Here is a 21,461-nt window from a genome sequence, read left to right on the forward strand (position 1 = left end):
CTTCTGCCCTGGGCCAGCTTTCATGACGCGTGGGACCCAGCCCCCGCGCCGTAGGGGGAGGACCTTGGAGCGTGTTGGAGAAGACTCAGCCCGTGACGGCTGGGGACGCAAGTAGGGAGAGTCGCCTTTAAAAGGAGGGTGACCCCCTTGAAAGGCGACCATGTCTTCGCGCTCCCTTATGCATCGTATCTTTCCACCTTCCGAGCCCCCGGATGGGGGATGCCCGAAGTCCTTCCGCCTTGTCGTTGGGGGAACGCAACTCCGTGGGAGTTGGTACCTTTTAGCCATCGTTCGGCTTCAAGGATTTTCATCACGCAGCCCGGCTGCACCCCTCCGCCGGCGGTCACCCAAGACGGTGACCACCAGCCCCTGGATGGGGAGAGGCAAGCCGGGCTATGATCTTGGTCCCGCCCTCAGCTTCAAGGATGTTCATCATCCTTGCTGGGGCGGAGAGCGAGGCGAGCCGGGGCTCTACCTCCCGCGCGGGCCGGCTGGCCACCTCCTCTTCCAGCTTCTGGTGGTGGAAACCATCCTCCAGCTCTGCGGAGGAGGCGTCCTCTAGCCATGCCGGGGAAGGCGAACTGTTGCTGCCCAGCTAGGATGCAACATTTCGCCCTCTTCCTCGCTTTCGTGGCGAGGACGGGAGCGAGGACCTGCCGGTGCGCTTTGGAGCGGCCCGCTCTTTGCCTTTGATGGCTGGTTCGCGTCCCTTGAGCGGGAACGCGAACGAGAGCCTTCCGGTGGCCGCGTCCGTCCTGGGACCATGGCTGCTGCTGCAGAGGTCGCTGGCGAGTCGCCCGGAACTCGTCGCCCCGCAGGCTCCCCGGTGTGGAGGTTGTTCATACCCGCGGGGACAGAACCGGAGTTCCGTTTGTAATGGCACCTTGAATGCCGGTCTTCTGTTCATTGTGGCTGTCGGGGCCTGAACGTGTATGTATTTTTGGCGCGGAGCCGTGTTTTTTTTCATTTTTGAGCACTAAGACTCGCCTGTTGGTTGTCTGAACCGCTTCACCAAGCGTGAGTCGCCCCGTGCAAAGGTGACGAGTGAGGTATCCATATCCCGGAGGCGTAGGAGTCCCTCGGCTCGGTCGACCTTGCTGTCCATGGTTTCTCTTGCTTAGTTAAAGGAACCCCTCGGCCGCTCTTCGGTGAGCCGAAGCCAGGGGTAGCGTTGTCAGCACAGACAGAGGCAGAGTTGGCTCGAAAAGAAGACTTGGTCGGCCAGAGCCTGGCCGGGTCGTCCGTTAGCGGGACCGACGCTGGAGTTGATCTGCCGAGGCCTCGGGCCGGGCTGATGCCTTCGGGGGACATCTGGCCGAGGCCTCGGGGAGACCAGCTGAGCCGCCTGCCCGAGCCGAATTCTTGGAGGAGACCTAGGCGGCGATGGCCCGGGCGTGATGTTGAAGTCGTCCTTCAGAGTGGAGATCCTCGGACCACATCACCGTCGGAGGCTAGGTCGGACCTCGTCGAAGGTGTAGTCGACGCCGAGGGTGCTACTGCTCCCTTCAGCCGTCAAGATCCGAGCCTGCAGGATCGGATTATCTTGTAGCGTGTGTTTTCTGCGGCCGCTGAGGCCCAAGCACACCCTCGCCGTGTTGTAAAGTTGCGCTTCTTTTCCTCTTGTTTCGAGTATCTGGACTTTTTTGTCGGTAACAGAATTGTCTGTGCGAGCGAGAGTTGCTTTTCACGGAAGGTGATGAGTGAGGTATCCGTATCCCGGAGGCGTAGGAATCCCTCGGCTCGGTCGGCCTTGCCGCTTATGCATGCTCTTGCCCGTCCATGGGGTTCTGTCACCGACGCAGTCGAGAAGGCCCGAAGAATCGCTTCGGCAGAGGAGCTTTCGAACGTGAAGGCTTGTTCGGTCCGCGGAATCACTTATCCGAACGTGAGTTACTTATCGCAGAAGGTGATGAGTGAGGTATCCGTATCCCGGAGGCGTAGGAGTCCCTCGGCTCGGTCAGCCTTGGCTGCTTACGTGTACTCCGTCGTTTTCAGGATCCACTTTCGAAGTAGTCGAAAAGCACGAAAGACATTCTGGCAGAAAGGATCTTTTTTCAAGGAAAAAATTCAACGCAGAGGGGGTTCCCCCCCTTTTAGCCCCCGAGGGAGGGTCGGGCTTTGCCGAGGCAAGGCTGACCCTTCCTTGATGACTAAACTTTGCGTGGGAACGAGGTATATGAACAACTTGAAAACATCTTAAGGGTAGAAGCGACGTAGCTGTTGGATGTTCCAGGCGTTGCTGTAGACCTCGCCTTGGCTGTTGGCCAGCTTGTATGTTCCGGGCTTCAGAACTTTGGCGATGACGAACGGCCCTTCCCAGGGAGGCGTGAGCTTGTGCCGCCCTCGGGCGTCTTGTCGCAGCCGAAGCACCAGGTCGCCCACCTGGAGGTCTCGGGACCGGACCCCTCGGGCGTGGTAGCGTCGCAGGGACTGCTGGTACCGCGCCGAGTGTAGTAAGGCCTTGTCCCGAGCCTCTTCCAGCTGGTCCAGCGAGTCTTCTCGACTAGCTTGGTTGCTTTGGTCAGCATAGGCCCTCGTCCTCGGGGAACAGTATTCTAAGTCTGTGGGCAAGATGGCCTCGGCCCCATAGACTAGAAAGAACGGCGTGAAGCCCGTGGCTCGGCTCGGTGTTGTCCTCAGACTCCAGACCACCGAGGGGAGTTCCTTCATCCATCGCTTGCCGAACTTATTGAGGTCATTGTAGATCCGAGGCTTGAGTCCTTGTAGAATCATGCTGTTGGCACGCTCTACTTGCCCATTCGTCATGGGGTGAGCCACGGCGGCCCAGTCCACCCGGATGTGGTGATCCTCGCAGAAGTCCAGGAACTTTCTGCCGGTGAACTGGGTGCCGTTGTCGGTGATGATGGAGTTCGGGACCCCGAAACGATGGATGATGTTGGTGAAGAACGCCACCGCCTGCTCGGACCTGATGCTGTTTAGGGGTCGGACCTCGATCCACTTGGAGAATTTGTCGATGGCGACCAACAGGTGCGTGTAGCCCCCAGGTGCCTTCTGCAAGGGGCCGACGAGGTCCAGACCCCACACAGCAAAAGGCCAGGTGATTGGTATCGTCTGCAGAGCCTGAGCAGACAGGTGGGTCTGCCTTGCGTAGAACTGACACCCTTCGCAGGTGCGAACAATTCTAGTGACGTCGGCCACCGCCGTCGGCCAGTAGAAACCTTGTCGAAAGGCGTTTCCAACAAGGGCTCGAGGTGCTGCGTGATGGCCGCAAGCCCTCGAGTGTATCTCTTGTAGGAGCTTCTGACCTTCGGTGATGGGGATGCATCGCTGGAGGATGCCTAAGGGGCTGCGGTGGTAGAGCTCCTTCCCGTCTCCCAGCAAGACGAACGACTTGGCGCGCCGCGCCAACCGCCGAGCTTCGGCTCGGTCGAGGGGTAGCTCTCCTCGGTGGAGATATTGCAGGTACGGGGTCTGCCAGTTTTGATTAGGCGTGACCCCGCTTCGCTCCTCCTCGACACGCAGTGCCTCACCCTCGGGGGCCGAGGGTGCCTCGGGCTGAACCGAGAGTGCCTCAGGCCGAGCTGAGGGTGGCTCGGGCCGAGCCGAGGGTGCCTCGGACTGAGCCGAGGGTTCCTCGGGCTGGGCCGAGGGTGCCTCGGGCTCGGGCGTGTCGTCGATCTTGATGGAGGGTTGATGCAGGTCTCGGGAGAAGACGTCCGGGGGAACCGTTGTTCGGCCCGAGGCTATCTTAGCCAGCTCGTCCGCAGTCTCGTTGTAGCGTCGGGCGATGTGGTTGAGCTCGAGCCCGTAGAACTTGTCTTCCAGGCGCCGAACCTCATCGCAGTAGGCCTCCATCTTCGGGTCACGGCAATGGGAGTTCTTCATGACTTGGTCGATGACGAGCTACGAGTCACCGCGAGCGTCGAGGCGTCGGACCCCTAGCTCGATGGCGATCCGCAACCCGCTGACCAGAGCCTCGTACTCAGCCACATTGTTGGACGCCGGGAAATGGAGGCGCAGCACGTAGCGTAGGTGCTTCCCGAGGGGCGAGATGAAGAGTAGGCCTGCGTCGGCTCCTGTCTTCATCAGTGACCCGTCGAAGAACATGGTCCAGAGCTCCGGTTGGATCGGAGCTGTTGGGAGCTAGGTGTCGACCCATTCAGCCACGAAGTCCGCCAAGACCTGGGACTTGATGGCCTTCCGAGGGGCAAACGCGATTGTTTCGCCCATGATTTCCACCGCCCACTTTGCGATTCTACCCGAGGCCTCTCGGCACTGGATGATCTCCCCCAGTGGGAAGGATGACACCACAGTTACCGGATGAGACTCGAAGTAGTGTCGCAGCTTCCGCCGCGCCAGGATCACCGCGTACAGCAGCTTCTGAACTTGTGGGTAGCGGATCTTGGTTTCGGACAGTACCTCGCTGATGAAGTAGACTGGCCTCTGGACGGGCAATGTATGCCCCTCTTCTCATCTCTCAACCACAATCGCGGCGCTAACCACCCGGGTGGTCGCGGCGACGTAGATCAAGAGGGCTTCGCCGGCAGCGGGGGGCACCAAGATGGGCGCGTTCGTGAGGAGCGCCTTCAGGTTTCCAAGGGCTTCCTCGGCCTCAGGGGTCCAAGTGAAGCACCCGGCCTTCCTTAAGAGGCGGTACAGAGGCAGGCCTCTTTCGCCGAGGCGTGAGATGAAGCGGCTCAGAGCCGCAAGACATCCCATGACTCTCTGTATGCCCTTTAAGTCCTTGATGGGCCCCATGCTGGTGATGGCTGCGATCTTCTCCGGGTTGGCTTCGATGCCCCGCTCGGAGACGATGAACCCCAAGAGCATGCCTCGGGGCACCCCGAAGACACACTTTTCGGGATTGAGCTTCACGCCTTTCGCCTTGAGACATCGGAATGTCACTTCAAGGTCGGAAAGGAGGTCGGAGGCTTTCCTCGTCTTGACTACGATGTCATCGACGTAGGCCTCGACCGTCCGGCCGATGTGTTGGCCGAACACATGGTTCGTGCACCGCTGGTACGTCGCGCCCGCATTCCTCAAGTCAAACGGCATGGTGACATAGCAGTACATGCTGAAGGGCGTGATGAAAGAAGTCGCGAGCTGGTCGGACTCCTTCATCCTGATTTGGTGATACCCTGAGTAGGCATCGAGGAAAGACAGGGTTTCGCACCCAGCAGTGGAATCCACGATTTGATCGATGCGAGGCAGAGGGTAGGGAACCTTCGGACATGCTTTGTTTAGACCAGTGTAGTCTACACACATCCGCCATTTCCCTCCTTTCTTTCTCACAAGCACAGGGTTGGCAAGCCATTCGGGATGGAATACCTCTTTGATGAACCCTACCGCCATTAGCTTGTGGATCTCCTCGCCTATGGCTCTGCGCTTTTCTTCATCAAATCGGCGCAGAGGTTGCTTGACGGGTCGGGCTCTGGCTCGGATGTCCAGCGAGTGCTCGGCGACATCCCTCGGTATGTCGGGCATGTCCGAGGGACTCCACGCGAAGATGTCGGCATTCACGCGGAGAAAGTCGACGAGCACTGCTTCCTATTTGAGATCGAGCTCGGAGCCGATCCGGATCTGCTTGGAGGCGTCGCTGCTGGGGTCGAGGGGGACGGACTTAACCGTCTCCGCTGGCTCGAAGTTGTCGGTGTGACGCTTCATGTCTGGCACCTCCTTAGAGAGGCTCTCCAGGTCGGCGATGAGGGCCTCGGATTTGGCGAGGGCCTCGGCGTACTCCACGCACTCCACGTCACATTCGAACGCGTGTTTGTACGTGGGGCCGACGGTGATGACCCCGTTGGGGCCCGACATCTTGAGCTTGAGGTAGGTGTAGTTGGGGACGGCCATGAACTTCGCGTAGCATGGCCTCCCCAGTACCGCGTGGTAGGTTCCTCGGAACCCGACCACCTCGAACGTGAGGGTCTCCCTTCGGAAGTTGGAGGGCGTTCCGAAGCAGACGGGAAGGTCGAGTTGTCCGAGGGGCTGGACGCGCTTCCCGGGGATGATCCCGTGGAAAGGCGCAGCGCCTGCCCGGACCGAGGACAGATCAACACGCAGGAGCCCGAGGGTCTCGGCGTAGATGATGTTGAGGCTGCTGCCTCCGTCCATGAGGACCTTGGTGAGCCTGACGTCGCCGATGACGGGGTCGACGACGAGCGGGTATTTCCCCGGGCTCGACACGTGGTCGGGGTGGTCGGCTTGGTCGAAGGTGATGGGCTTGTCGGACCAGTCTAGGTAGACTGGCGCCGCCACCTTCACCGAACAGACATCCCGACGCTCTTGCTTGCGGTGCCGAGCCGAGGCGTTCGCCGCTTGCCCACCGTAGATCATAAAGCAGTCGCGGACCTCGGGGAACTCTCCTGCTTGGTGATCTTCCTTCTTGTCGTCGTCGCGAGCCCTGCCACCCTCCGTGGGTGGCCCAGCCCTGTGGAAGTGGCGCCGAAGCATGGCGCACTCCTCAAGGGTGTGCTTGATGGGCCCCTGATGGTAGGGGCACGGCTCCTTGAGCATCTTGTCGAAGAGGTTGGCACCTCCGGGGGGTTTCCGAGGGTTCTTGTACTCGGCGGCGGCGACAAGGTCCGCGTCGGTGGCGTCGCGTTTCGCTTGCGACTTCTTCTTGCCCTTCTTCTTGGCGCCGCACTGAGTTGACGCCTCGGGGGCATCTTCCGGTGGGTGGCCCTGGGGCTGCTTGTCCTTCCGGAAGATAGCCTCAACCGCCTCCTGGCCAGAGGCAAACTTGGTGGCGATGTCCATCAGCTCGCTCGCCCTGGTGGGGGTCTTGCGACCCAGCTTGCTCACCAGGTCGCGGCAGGTGGTGCCGGCGAGGAACGCGCCGATGACATCCGAATCGGTGATGTTGGGCAGCTCGGTGCGCTGCTTCGAGAATCGCCGGATGTAGTCCCGGAGAGACTCTCCCGGCTGCTGCCTCCAGTTTCGGAGGTCCCAGGAGTTTCCAGGGCGTACGTACGTGCCCTGGAAATTTCCGGCGAAGGCTTGGACCAGGTCGTCCCAGTTGGAGATCTGCCCCGGAGGCAGGTGCTCCAACCAGGCGCGAGCGGTGTCGGAGAGGAACAGGGGGAGGTTGCGGATGATGAGGTTGTCATCGTCCGTCCCACCCAGTTGGCAGGCCAGCCGGTAGTCCGCGAGCCACAGTTCCGGTCTCGTCTCCCCCGAGTACTTTGTGATAGTAGTCGGGGGTCGGAACCGGGTCGGGAACGGCGCCCGTCGTATGGCGCGGCTGAAAGCCTGCAGACCGGGTGGTTCGGGCGAGGGACTCCGATCCTCCCCGCTGTCGTAGCGTCCTCCACGCCTGGGGTGGTAGCCTCGGCGCACCCTCTCGTCGAGGTGGGCCCGACGGTCGCGGTGATGGTGCTCGTTGCCGAGGCGTCCCGAGGCCGCAGGCGCCGTGTTGCGCGTGCGCCCGGTGTGGACCGAGGCTTCCCACATGAATCGGGAAGTCGCGGCGTGATGTTTCGAGGGGTACCCCTGCCTTCGGGAGGCGGAGCTTTCGGCCCGTCGGACCGCGGCGCCCTCCAGGAGATTCTTGAGCTCTCCCTGGATTCGCCGCCCCTCGGTGGTTGATGGCTCCGACATTGCGCGGAGAAGCATTGCCGCTGCAGCCAGGTTCTGGCCGACCCCACTGGAAGCGGGTGGTGGCCTTACCCTGACATCGTCGGCGATGCGGTGCTGGATACCCTGGGGCAGATGACGCATTTCTCCGGCCGGAGGCTGGCCCGCCCATTCCTGCCCGACGTCCCGGTGGATCAGCTCAAGTGCTCCTGCTCCCTCGTCGAGCCTGGCCTGCACCCCGCGGATTTGCTCAAGCTGTGGGTCATGACCCCCCGCCTGAACGGGGACCACAGCTAGCTCCCGTAGGATGTCAACGCGAGGCACAGGCCTAGGGAGATCACCGTTCTCCGGCATACCGAGATGGTTGCCTTCGGAGGGACCCCCTAGATCGACGTGGAAACATTCACGACTTGGGCCGCAGTCCTCGTCGCCGAGGCTGCGGCTACCATCGAAATAGTCGGAAAGGCAGTAGTCGCATGCGGTCATGAAGTCCCGCATGGCACTGGGGTTACCAAGTCCGGAGAAATCCCAACAGAAGTCGGGCTCGTCATCTTCCTCGGACCCCGAGGGCCCGTAGGTCGAGACGTCCGTCAGCCGGTCCCAGGGTGACCGCATACGATACCCCAGAGGCTTTGGACTCGCCTCTACGAGAGCGTCCGCTAAAGTGAGGCCGCTTGGTGGGTCGAGGCTGAATCCAAGGGGCGTGAGATGGGAATCGGTCGGTACCTCTTGGTCGACGGGCGGTGATGAAGTCACGTCAGGGAATGACTGCACCGTCGTCTTAGGTACGAGGGTGACGCCCAGCAAGCCTTTCGCGAGCGTGCTGGCGTCGTCCGTTTGCTTGGGATTGGCGCGTTGCGGGGAGATGGCGCTCGTCTTCGTCTCAGACGCGAGGTCGATGCCCGACGCGCCCCCCGTTGGGACGCCGGCGCCGTCGACTCGCTCGACAGCCGACGAGGCGCTGCCTCCTGCTTGGCCTTGGTTGCCCCGCCTCCTCCTCCGTCGGTGGGGGAGAGGACGAGGTGAGCTCGAATGTTGTTCTTCCACCACGCGGGGAAGACGTCGTTGATTCCGCCGCCGGCGGGCGGGCTGTCGGCCGCCATTGTCGTTGTCGCACGGCGGGGGAAGGAGTATCATGTCGTAGCTGCCATCGAGGGACATGAACTCAAGACTCCCGAAACGGAGCACCGTCCCGGGCTGGAAAGGTTGCTGAAGACTGCCCATCTGGAGCTTGACGGGAAGCTGTTCATCAACACGCAACAGGCCCCTACCTGGCGCGCCAACTGTCGGCGTTTCGAGACCGGGGGGGTCCCTGGGCCGACGAGTGAAATGTCGTCGCGTGCCCCGGCCCAGATGGGTCGGCGCGAGGCCGAGCGCGAAGGGGGGGAAAAGGCGGCCGGAGGCGGGCGTGAGAGAGGTGGAAATCCCGCGGCCTTCGTGTTCGTCCCGCGCCCAGGTCGGGTGCGCTTGCAGTAGGGGGTTACAAGCGTCAACGCGGGAGAGGGAGCGAGCAGCCTCACGCGAGCGCCTGCCTTGTCCTCGTCCCCGCGCGGCCAACCCTCTGTAAGAGGGCCCTGGTCCTTCCTTTTATAGGCGTAAGGAGAGGATCCAGGTGAACAATGGGGGTGTAGCAAAGTGCTATCGTGTCTAGCGGAGGAGAGCTAGCGCCCTAAGTACATGCCATCTTGGTAGCCGGAGAGGTTTTGGCACCCGGTTCGTGTGGTGTCGTGGCCGTCGGAGGAGCGCTGGAGCCTGGCGGAAGGACAGCTGTTGGGGCTGTCGAGTCCTTGCTGACGTCCTCTTGCTTCCGTAAGGGGGCTAAGTGCTGCCATCGTCATAGAGCGTGCGGGGCGCCATCATTACTTTGTCTGGCGGAGTGAGCCAGATGGGACGCCGGTCTTGTTTCCCGTAGCCTGAGTCAGCTCGGGGTAGGGTAATGATGGCGCCTCCTGTTGACGTGGCCGGTCCACGCCCTAGGTTGGGCAATGTGGAGGCTCCTCCGAGGTCGAGGTTGAGTCTGTCTTCTGTGGCCGAGGTCGAGTCCGAGCCCCTGGGTCGGGCGAGGCGGAGACCGTCGGCTGAGGCCAGGGCGGAGTCCGAGCCCTGGGGTCGGGCGAAGCAGAGTTCGTCGTCTTCAGGAGCTGAGCCCGAGTCCGAGCCCTGGGTCGGGCGGAGCGGAGTTCGCCGTCTTCAGGGGCTGAGCCCGAGTCCGAGCCCTGGGTCGGGCGGAGCGGAGTTCACCGTCTTCAGGGGCTGAGCCCGAGTCCGAGCCCTGGGTCGGGCGGAGCGGAGTTCGCCGTTTTCCGGGGCTTAGCCCGAGTCCGAGCCCTGGGTCGGGCGGAGCGGAGTTCGCCGTCTTCCGGAGCTTAGCCCGAGTCCGAGCCCTGGGTCGGGCGAAGCGGAGTTTCCTATGGTGCCTGAGGCCGGGCCTAGCTGCCTGTCAGCCGCGCTCTGTCGAGTGGCACAGCAGTCGAAGCGGCGCAGGCGGCGTTGTCCTTCTGTCAGGCCGGTCAGTGGAGCGGCGAAGTGACTGCGGTCACTTTGGCTCTGCTGACTGAAGGGCGCGCGTCAGGATAAAGGTGTCAGGCCACCTTCGCATTAAATGCTCCGGCGATTTGGTCGGTTGGCGCGGCGATTTGGTCAGGGTTGCTTCTTGGCGAAGATAGGGCCTCGGGCGAGCCGGAAGTATGTTCGTCGCTGGAGGGGGGCCTCGGGCGAGACGGAGATCCTCCGAGGTCGGCTGCCCTTGCCCGAGGCTAGGCTCGGGCGAGGCGTGATCGAGTCCCTCGAATGGACCGATCCCTGACTTAATCGCACCCATCAGGCCTTTGCAGCTTTGTGCTGATGGGGGTTACCAGCTGAGAATTAGGAGTCTTGAGGGTACCCCTAATTATGGTCCTCGACAGCTCTATAAAAGCAATATCCCCCCAAAGATGTAAATGTAAAAGCTGAGAACGCACCATCGAGTGCAAAGAAAAAAGAAAAGAAAACAAGGAGAAGCTCAAAAGTCGTTCCTAAGGGAATGCAGAGCTTACAGCGAAAAGTCAACGCTGATTCCGCCGAAGTAAAAGGCGAAGAAGCTCCTAAGGGAGGCTTACAGCGAAAAGTCAACGCTGATTCCGCTGAAGTAAAAGGCAAAGAAGCTCCTAAGGGAGGCTTACAGCGAAAAGTCAGCGCTGATACACCGAAAAATAAACGGTGAAGCCGAAAAATAAGCGGCAAAGAAGATTTGAGTCATTCCCAAGGGAATGAAGGGTTGGATTATGGCTTCGAATATGTATTTGGACATTCATTTGCACGATACATTACATCATGACATTTGCATTCATAAACATTCACTTAGACATACATAAGATCATCATCAGTATAACATACAAACTTGCTTCGGTTCCGAAAGGAAGGTAATTTTATGCTTCGTTGTGTATGCAAAGAAGGGAAGGTGTTTTTTCTCTTATGGCTCAAAAGTATTAATTTCGTCCACACCAAAGCATTTCATACATGGACGGAAAAGTAAGATTATATTACAAAGTGAAACTCAAGTTACATCATACTTTATACAAGTTTTTACAGAAGTTTTTTGAGCTATTTTTACAGATTATTCAAGCTTCGACAACATCTCTGGAGCTTCGTCCTTTTACTCTGCAGCTTCAACTTCGGCTTGGTCAATCTGTACAGAAGTATTGTAAGCTAAATTCATAATTCAAAGGAAAAGGTAAGCATAATGTATGATTTTGTTACCAGCTTGAGGTGGCTCCGAGCTTCGTCACCAGCTTTGCTCCGACCACCCTTTGTCCATACTAACTTTATAAATCTATTTACAATACTCCGAGCCAGATTGGGAACATTATCTAGGTCTGCTGGTGACAGGCTGAAGTTGGGTCTATTAACAATCTTTTCGTGTTCACAGCCAGACTTCAAAAAGGCAACAGCTGTGCCCCGAGAAGCTGCCAGGGCACAAAAGTCGCTATGCCCAGCTATAACTTCGTCAAGATCATTAATTTCACCCTCAATGTGCTCAAAGGCACTAGGCAGGTCTTCAGCTGAAGGAGTAAACTCTTCACTACTGGCTCCAACAAAATGGAACACTTGCTTTAACTGATGAATGCATCGACTGCTGAACTCCATGCACTTATTCTGAAGATTTTTCAAAGATTCTTTCAATTCCGAATTTCTTTGAGCTTCGGCTTCGAGTTTTGCATCAAGCTTCAGCTTTTCTTGTTCGAAATTTTCTGATTGGAAAAGAAGCTTCGAATTTAATTCTGTTATTTTTGCTTCAGCGTCCACTAATAAGCCTTCAGCTGTTTGTAGCTCGAAGTCTTTCTTCTCGATGGCAGCAGATTGCTCTTTTATCTTGTTTTCTAAGTTTTCAATTATAACTTCGTGCCTTTTATCCTCTAAGTCTTGCTGCATTTTTAATGTCTTGCTCAAAAGTATACTCTGCGGACAAATAACCTTCGTTAGAAAATATTTCTGTGGCCGCAAATAATAGCAGTTAAACAACAGTTAAACACAAGATATTTACCTTAAAATTAGAATAGAACAAGCTGTTGACAATGGGTTGTCGTCGGTAGCGGCTTATATCCGCTTCGAGCTTCGGGAAGCCGATACTCTTTGATAGAGTACCGACAACCTTCGCACCGGTTTGATCTCGTATGCAGCCTAACCCTTCATCATCAATACCACCGAAGAGAAGCGCCCTCGGCCGGTACCCGCAAGATATAGCATACTCTTTTAATTCTTCTTTTTCAGCTTCTGGCCAACTAAGTTTCGGAAGTCAAAAGTTTCATCTTCTGAAGTGTCTTCGGTTATTCCTTCTTTCTCGGGTTTTGCGGCCGTGGTCTCTTCGGTGGCTGCAGCAGTTTCTTCAGCGGCCATGTTTAGCAGCATTTTATCTATATCAGCAGCTATGCTCTCTAAATTAATATCTTCGGAGTTGGCATCTTCGGCTCTGGTTTCTTCTGCGGCAACCTCTGAAGGTGCAGCTTCGGTAGCTGTTGTGCCTTCAATCGCCAGCACCTTCGGAGCTGGAGCTCTTGGTGGTGTTGTTTCAATCACTTCTGTCACGGTAACAATCCTTTGTCTTTTTGGCCTAGATGCCTTTGTTTTTGTGGGCTCCTTTTCATTATGAAAAAGCTTCGTCAGATGAAGCCCCAATGGACTTAGTTTGACAGGCAAAGTTTCAGTCATTACCTTTAGAATTTCCTCTATTTCAGCATCAGAAGATGTTGCAGAAGTCTTCTCTTCTTCATCAATTGATTTTTGCTCTGGGATCGAGTCCTTTCTTTTCTTCGAAGCTAATACTTTCGCTTCAAACTTTTGTTTCTTCTTCTTTGATTGATCTTCGTCGTCTTTGTTCAAAGCGCCAGCCACTCTTTTTCTTTTCTGCCCTTCGGCACCCTTGTTGAGTCGTTCATAATCAGGATATTCAAAGCCTATAGCATCCAGCACTCTGTTTAGCCTTCGTTTCGGACGGGTGCCGAAGGCTGCTGTCATCAATTGATCTTCTTTTTTAGAATAATTCCCAAGAATTTCGGTGCACATTACTTCGATTGTTTCCAGCCATTCTTGGCAGGGCGCTTTGAAATATTTCTTGAATTTGTAGTGGTAGGGCAGTCGGACAAGTTCCCCCTCTTTCTTCTCTCCTTCAAGCTTCGGCATAGCCCATTCCTTCATAGTTGGAAATATTTTGAAAGCAAAAAATTCCTGCACTAAGTCCCTAGTGCCAATGTGCTCTGCGATAATCCTGAATTCAGCCAGCGCAGTTTGGGTTGGACCTTCTGGTGTCATATTGCATTGGGGTCTGGTCTCTCCGAAGATCAATTCTAGCGGACTCTGCACCAGTTTCTCCTTGTCATCGTCAAATTTGACGTAGAACCATTCTGATTTCTAGCCTGCCGGCCACTTGCTTCGGTAGCTGATCACAGGAAATTTTGTAGTCTTCCGGTAAGCAAATTTGTAACAACCAAAATTTTCATGTAATCCATCCTTTCTGGCCTTGGTTTGGTAATGTAGCTCGTGCACCCGGCAGAAACCTTCGGCAAACGGTTCCACCCCCTGGCTTCGGAGAGCCCAAATATAAACACTAAGCCTAACGATAGCGTTAGGAGTTAGTTGATGAAAGTGGATCCCAAACTTATTTAGCACATCGGCAATCATCTTATTTAAAGGGAATCTTAAACCAGCTTTGAGAAAACTCTTGAAAACTACTATTTCATCTTTTTCTGGCTTCGGAGTAGTTTCCTCTCCACCGAAGCGAATCAGCTCTTTCTTATCTTCGCTGAAATAGCCCAGCTTCACCATCTTAGGAAAATCAGCTTCAGAGATGGTGGACTTTCCGAAGTCCAGGTGGCTAGGCTTGCTCGGCACTGCGCTGCTGTAATCATCTTCAGAATCGGTCTCTTCAATACCAGCTTGCTCTGCTTCAGTAGTAGGGACGTCTTCCGGTGTTACCAACCCAGATCGCTTCATTGCCTCCGAAATAGGAACAGTCTCAGCAGCTTCGGTCTAATCTCCATCACGATCGACCCTTGCAGTAGAGCGAACTCTGGCCATTTGATTATGACTTGAAAATTTTGGTGTTGGCTTTTTTGTCTTTTCCGAAGCTCTTACTCTTGTGCCGAAGCAGATTCACAAGCGAGGTTTCGTCTGAGCACGATGATCAAGCTTCGGCTATGACTAAAAATTTGGCAGCAAAACAGTACAATAGCAATGAATGTTGTGGTAACTTCACACCTACCCGTCTGTTTATATAGTGCTGCAGGTGGGAAGGTAAATCGACAGGGTCTCCAGCACCGAGCAAACAGTCACCCGCACTCACTGAACGGTGGGCCACATAGTTCGAGAAGGTGAATCGTCGGCGAGCGCGTAATTGGTGCAAGATGGGTCGCGCGCGCGGCGATTATTTTAATCGTTTCTCACCAACGAACTCAGGGAAGGTGTTTTTTTGGATCTTCGGCATCCCGAAGCCTAGAAGATTTTTCACGGATCAAGCTCGTTACGAAAAACGATCTAGCATCGTGAAGGGGCTACTGTTGGGGGTATGCTTCGTAGCCGAAGATCCTAAAGAAAGAAACACCTTCGACAGATCCTCTCCAAAGCAGTGCCGAAGCTATCGCCTATAAAGCTTCGGCACAGTGACATGTCTCAAGACGAAGGGGTGAACCGACTTAAAGATGAAACGACTTAAAGACCCATGATATTCTGTGTCATTATTGTAGTAGCTTGTAAAGGGCATAAATGTAATTATACACAGGCTGCGCCCTGTGCCTATAAATAGGTGAACAGTACCCCTGTACTGTTCACGAAATCCTGTAATCACTGACACGTCGCGCTTGGATTATTGCTTTCCGCCAAGGCGAAGGTATAAATGTGCCTAAATATTATGTTATAATGTTTGTATATTCATATAATAAAATATGTGAATAAGGTTACTTATTCTTAGTATATCTCTCTATAATGTTTCATTTTTATATTTTATTTCGTATTGTTTTACAAGTCTGACCACGAAGGTGTGACCTTCGTGGTATTTTGCTCATGGCCTTCGTCCGAAGTTCATTAAATCCTCGGGGAGATAATGCTTCAGCGGACGAAGGACATTAATATTTAACATTTTATGCTGCCTTGTTCTAATTCATAGCACTTGAGAACAAGTCCCCAACATTTAATATTACAAATATGATTTCAAAACATAAATATCCATGCCAAATATAGACCGAATTCATCATATTTAAAATCATATGCACACCTCACAATAATCATATCCATGGACCATCAGTCAGTCTAAACCATGTCTAATCATATCGACCACTTAATCGTGTCATATGCTCGTGCCACCCCACCGTACGTGTTAGGGTGGCGTCCAAGACGTGGTACTGACTTCGATCATGTCGTGCGACACGCCACACATGCACTATTTATTATATAGTGCACATGCCTTACCGAAGCACTACGGATCAGGTCAAGTCCGACCTATTTAGCACAATCCACTTGGCCATCTATAGTTGGAGTTAGAAAAAGTTGCCTGACCCACAAGTAGGAATCACATGGATCTATTTTTGGTGCCCTGAAGTCTACATAGTGTGGCCTCGCCCAAGGAAGCTTGCCATGCCACCAACCAAACAAACCCGTCCATCGCATGAACACAATTATTACTAGTGATCCACAATCACAGATGTCAGAGGTTCCATGGATACATTTTGCATACTCATTTCCTAACACAATGGTCATTTGGATGTTGCGCCACTTTGCTTTAACATGCATGCATAATGAACCTATATTTTTTACTTTCTGTTTTTCACCTTATTAATTGTTGTAAATTAGTATGCACGTGTTAAGCTCAAACCATATAGTGTGTATTTTATATCGTCTTTATTGATTTTTTTCTATGTTTTTATTAAAATATAGTTAGGCCCTAGACTTTATTTACTCCTAATCAATATATATATATATATATATATATGTGTGTGATGACGACGATAATGATGACGATAAATACTAGCTAAATGTCACTGTGTGGTTCACATGACCATCTCCATCTATAAACATATGTACTCCAATTAATATGACAAGTTTTTCTGTCTAATGTGAGTAAGTTGGTGCCGGCCGGCCATAGCAATTATTAGGAACGTCGGGGGCCCTCGCATATTGGATGCATGCTTGGCTAGCGCGCTTGAAAACAAAACTGCGTGCGGCCATGATGTTCTTCAGACACCTAACATCGCGTGTCCGTGTGTGTGTGTTTTTGTATGCCGATCGAGCTAGCTAGTGCGTGGCTACCAGCTGCAGCACTGTATTCCCCTCTAGCACTAGCAGCTAGTGTCTGCGTGGACGAAAATACAAGTTCGGCATCCGGTTTTGGATGTTTTCCTTTGTGTTAGTTCGGTTCGCCTAGTAGCATGCACTAGTGATGAGTGATGACCGACCGACCGACATGCAGTGCAGGAAGAAAGAAGGCATCAGCAAGCAAGGCCCTATAAATAATGCATGCATGGACTATTCGCTTTGCACACAACAGGCACTTGTGACGAGCAGCAAGGAAGCGGCAGGTATATCTATCTATATAGTAGAGTAGGCTAGCAGGTACCGCGCAGCTAGCCATGGCTGCCTCTGCTTCTTGCCTGCTTAGCCTCTTGGTGGTGGTGGTGCTGGCGGCGCTGGCCTCGGCGCAGCTTTCGTCGACGTTCTACGACACGTCGTGCCCCAGCGCGCTGTCCACCATCAGCAGCGGCGTGACCGCGGCGGTGGCGCAGGAGGCTCGCGTGGGGGCGTCGCTGCTCAGGCTGCACTTCCACGACTGCTTTGTGCAGGCAAGTAGCAGCTAAATTAACTAAGTAGATCGGAATTAATTTCTGACATCTATCATATCCAGCAGGGCTGCGACGCGTCCGTTCTGCTGAACGACACGTCCGGGGAGCAGAACCAGATTCCGAACCAGACTCTGAATCCTAGGGGCTTCGATGTCTTTGACAGCATCAAGGCGCAGGTGGAGGCGGTGTGCCCGGGGATCGTCTCCTGCGCCGACATCCTCGCCGTAGCCGCCAGGGACGGAGTGGTCGCGGTGAGATATACTATCATTAATTAATTAGATATATGCTGTCATGATCAGCATGCTGTAGTGTAGCTAGCGTTAGTTAATTAGCCAGCAGCTAGCTGATGATGCTTTGCTGTGTTGGTTGGTTTAATTTCCAGCTCGGCGGGCCTTCGTGGACAGTTGCACTGGGGAGAAGGGACTCCACTGCTTCGTTCCCGGCACAGACGAGCGACCTCCCGCCTCCTACGTCCAGCCTCCAGCAGCTTCTGCGCGCGTATAGCAAAAAGAATCTCAACCAAACCGACATGGTTGCTCTCTCAGGTGCCTCCGATCGATCATAGCTAGCAGCTATAGCTTATTAGCTACTGATCGACGATGACGATGACGATATATATGCATGCATATGAAGGTGCTCACACGATCGGACAGGCGCAGTGCTTGAGCTTCAACGACCACATCTACAACGACACCAACATCAACCCCGCCTTCGCCATGTCGCTGAGGACCAACTGCCCCGCGTCCGGCAGCAGCAGCCTGGCGCCTCTGGACGCCATGACGCCCACCGCTTTCGACAACGCCTACTACACCAACCTGCTGTCCCAGAGGGGCCTCCTGCACTCGGACCAGGAGCTCTTCAACAACGGCAGCGCCGACAGCACGGTCAGCAGCTTCGCGGCCAACGCCGCAGCCTTCACCAGCGCTTTCGCCACGGCGATGGTGAAGATGGGGAACCTCAGCCCACTCACCGGGTCACAGGGGCAGGTCAGGATCAATTGCTGGAGGGTCAACGGCTAGGACGGACGGACGGACGTTATTAGCAGACGACTGAGAACGAACGATCATATCTATCTCTACTACTTCTATACTATACTTAAAGCACCAGTTTCAACGGTTGTCGTGCGTCATTTTTTTACAAAAATCACCCTCAGTTTTTCTCGGGTTAACCCGCAGTCCCTCATCCCACGCCTCCCTCCTTATCTCAACCGCACGCAAAACCCTAGCCTCTCTCACGCCATACCTCCTCTCTCGCTGATCCCCGCGCACAGCCACCACGCCATCAACCCAGGCTCCCTCGCCCCACACCTGCCGCATTGAGCCAGCCCCGCGGGCCAGTAGCGCGTTGAGCTCCAATAGGTATGGAGATCCTCTTCTCTCCCCCTCTTCCTCCGATGCGTGGCTCCTGATGTGATTTGATTGTTTTGGATCTCCAGATACGGTGACACTGTTTGAGTCGCTGGTCGCCGCACTGCTAACTGAGATGTGTGGGAGGATTGTCGAGGAGATTTGCAAGTTTGATTAGAAGTGAGTAGATTCTTCTCCCGCAGCCGTCGCCGCTGTCCCACGCATCCCACAACTGCCACCAACTGCCACACATCGCCTAGACCCACACGCCTCCCTTGCAATCTCCCACAGCCTCTGCTCCATCTCCACCTTCGCGCCCACCTGCTAGCCCTAGCGTCGCCTACTCCCTGCCTTCGCTCCTCCTCGATCTAGGCGGCGCGGACGTGGCGCGGACGTGGGGAAGGACGACCCCGTGGACGTGTTGTGGCGGTGGAGGAGCCATAGCCAACCCGGGATCATGCGCAGACCTGAGCGTTCAACGACGGTGGGGACACGCCGCTGCAGGTGGCGCCTGCCATCTACGACGAGGCCATGTTTCTTTAATAGCTCCATTGTCATGGGCTACTACAAGAACCACGTCAAGGTAGAGTATCCCGCTTGTTGCTTTATGTTGTCGCTGCATGTAGTCTAGGTGTTCGATGAAATGTCAATCCAAGTTTGCTATTGTTTTGCGATTGATTGATATGTGCTAGCATCTGCTGTATGGTGGTGAGTTACGAGGCCATTGAGTTCCGTCAGTCGAGGAAGGTTATAGTCAAAGTTTTGTGATTGACTGCTATGTGCTAGCTTCTGTTGGATCTGATCAAAATGAACAATAACTGATTCCGTCAGTAGCGGGAGGTTGCAGTCAAAGTTTTTGGTTTTGCCGGCATTCGGATCTGAAGCGAGTACAAGTGCATACACACCTACCAACCTTGGATTCCTCTACTGGTTATGTATCGAAAACCCTGAAATCTTCCTTTGGTATAAAACAAAGATTACCATAATTGTCAGATTCTTAATTGTTGTGCTTGACTGCTTGTTATAACTGTGTTTGCACTCCCATGTAATTACTTGTATGCATATCTGTTGTTGTCTCTACTCTCTAGATTATATATTTATGTGAAGTGATCTCTGTCAAATAAATAAACCACGATTTGAATGATGTTGTTTGTTTCTTATCATGTATGCAGTAATAATGTTTGTACTACTATATTCTTTATTCGTGACAATTTTTATTCTTTGGTTGAAATATCATTCCTGTTTTAGAGAACCGGCTTGATTTTGTGTTGCTGACTAGCTTCAATTTTTTTCCACTACAGACAAGCCTAAGGATGTGACGAGGTGTTGTTGTTATGGATTCACAACTTTCTTTATGACTCGAAGATCTTTGGGAATCATTCAAGGAATGGAGTGCTTATGGGCCCGGTGTTCCACTGGTGCTGAATGGCAGTGACTCTGTGATCCAACTATTTGCAAACACATCGAGACCCACTTCAAGAAATAAGTGCGTCCTATTCTTTGTCACAAATAATCATGGTGTCAAGAAAGTTTCCATTGCACTTAACCTTAAGAAGGCCAACCTTTGTACCAAAATGGGTTCCATTTGTTTGTTTTTGTTATGCTTCGGTTAGTTTGACCTTTGATATTTTCATATATCAACAAATAACTAAGTTTAATACTGTTGGTATGGTCCTCCATGCTTTTCAAAAAAAAATACATGTATGCCAATCTGAATAAAAGAAAGAAAGAATGCTTGAATGCATCTATCTCTCTACCATTATTGATTTGCTAATTTTCATGTTCAACTGTGTTTACAATAAATCATTTTAGATATTAAGACAACAAAACCAATGCATACTCGGACTGCCACAAAAGAGTTAGCTATTACCCAATCTAAAAACGTCGTAAGAGGTTTCAAACTTTAGATGATGCAAACTTCATAGGAATAAGAGATAAAAGGGCCACATCGCCCTCTACAGAGAAAATAACCAAGATGTCCCATTCTATCTATGTGCTTCCCTTTACAAAAAAAATTAGTCCTAATTTTTATTTGATTTGCATGAGAGCAACGAAAAGGATGATTGAAACGTCGTGCAGCAGCAAGGCATCAATTGAGGCAAACAAAGCCACAACAAGGATTTTGGTGAAGACGCTGATGGAGGGATCCGATAATGCATGCAAAGCCAGTCGTAGCTAGGGAAATCCGGTTGCTGGCAAAGACTGAGAAGCAAAATCAAATGTTCCTTGCTGAGTTGGGCGCGATACCATTGCTATGCAGGCTGCTGCTGTCATCCGATTGGATGGCGTAGGAGAACACAGTGTCTGCTTTGCTCAATCTATCAATCTTTGAGCCGAACAAAGACAGATTATGGAACAAGATGATTACTCCATTTTATCGTCAGTGTGTTGAAGAATGATTTAGCAACAGAGGCCAAGGAGAATGCTACAAATATGCTATTTAGTTTATCTATAGTCCATGATTATAAGAAAAAAATAATGAATGAGCCAGGGGCTGTGGAGGAGCTTGCGTCTATGATGACCAAAGGGACACCCAGGGACAAAAAGACACAGTCATGGTATTGTTCAACCTCTCAACACACCCGAAAAGCTTAGGTTGGATGCTTGAGTCATCTGCGGTTCTAGCTTTGATTGAGTCACTGAGGAATGACACCGAGTTGGACGAAGTAGCATAATTTATATAGAGCACATCCAGTTTTTATTGATGCCTGACTTTAGCAACCACTCCATATTTTGATCTATTTTTTTATAAGTTTGAGTTCATATGACTTATTTTAGAACTTGAGCTCACAAACTTTCTCTTATTTGGTCTTGTATGGTGGAATTATGTCATTATATAATCTCTGTTCGTTTAGTCAGTCGTTGTGAACTTTCTTCTAATCACTCACTTCATTGGTCGTGTTGTACCAAGACACATTGGATGGAGTAAACAATAACAACAGTTAGCTAAATCAAAAAATATTATACGGAGAGCGGGGATAATCAATAAAAAATCTTGAGATTTTTTTGGTGGATTGTTTACGTGGGTATTGTTGTTAGCCGTCGCAACGCACGGGCATTCGACTAGTATTAAGTAAGCAATAGTAGTCTGCCTTTGACTCGTTCTGCCGTTCTGCCTCTGACCCGTTCTGCCTCCTGTCGTACAGGACCGCGCCAAAAAATCATCTTGTTGTGGCACCAGAGATATTAGTCTGAACAACAAACAATACACACCAACGCTTATAAGTCACGTTTCGACGCTTTGGGTGGCCGATATGGCACTAATCAAATAACACCA

The 21,461-nt window shown here is 53.1% G+C and overlaps 1 protein-coding gene across 1 annotated transcript; it reads left to right on the forward strand.

The window, feature by feature from the left end:
- Positions 1-16,556: 16,556 nt before the first annotated feature.
- On the forward strand, positions 16,557-17,976 carry LOC100384441 (Peroxidase 52). The gene is made up of 4 exons (NM_001176978.1): positions 16,557-16,838; positions 16,904-17,089; positions 17,221-17,383; positions 17,472-17,976. The coding sequence occupies exons 1-4, from the start codon at positions 16,629-16,631 to the stop codon at positions 17,855-17,857; spliced, it is 945 nt and encodes a 314-aa protein (NP_001170449.1). The 5' UTR covers positions 16,557-16,628; the 3' UTR covers positions 17,858-17,976.
- Positions 17,977-21,461: the final 3,485 nt, after the last annotated feature.

This window comes from Zea mays, chromosome 2, assembly GCF_902167145.1.
Source record: "Zea mays cultivar B73 chromosome 2, Zm-B73-REFERENCE-NAM-5.0, whole genome shotgun sequence".
Lineage (NCBI taxonomy): Eukaryota > Viridiplantae > Streptophyta > Magnoliopsida > Poales > Poaceae > Zea > Zea mays.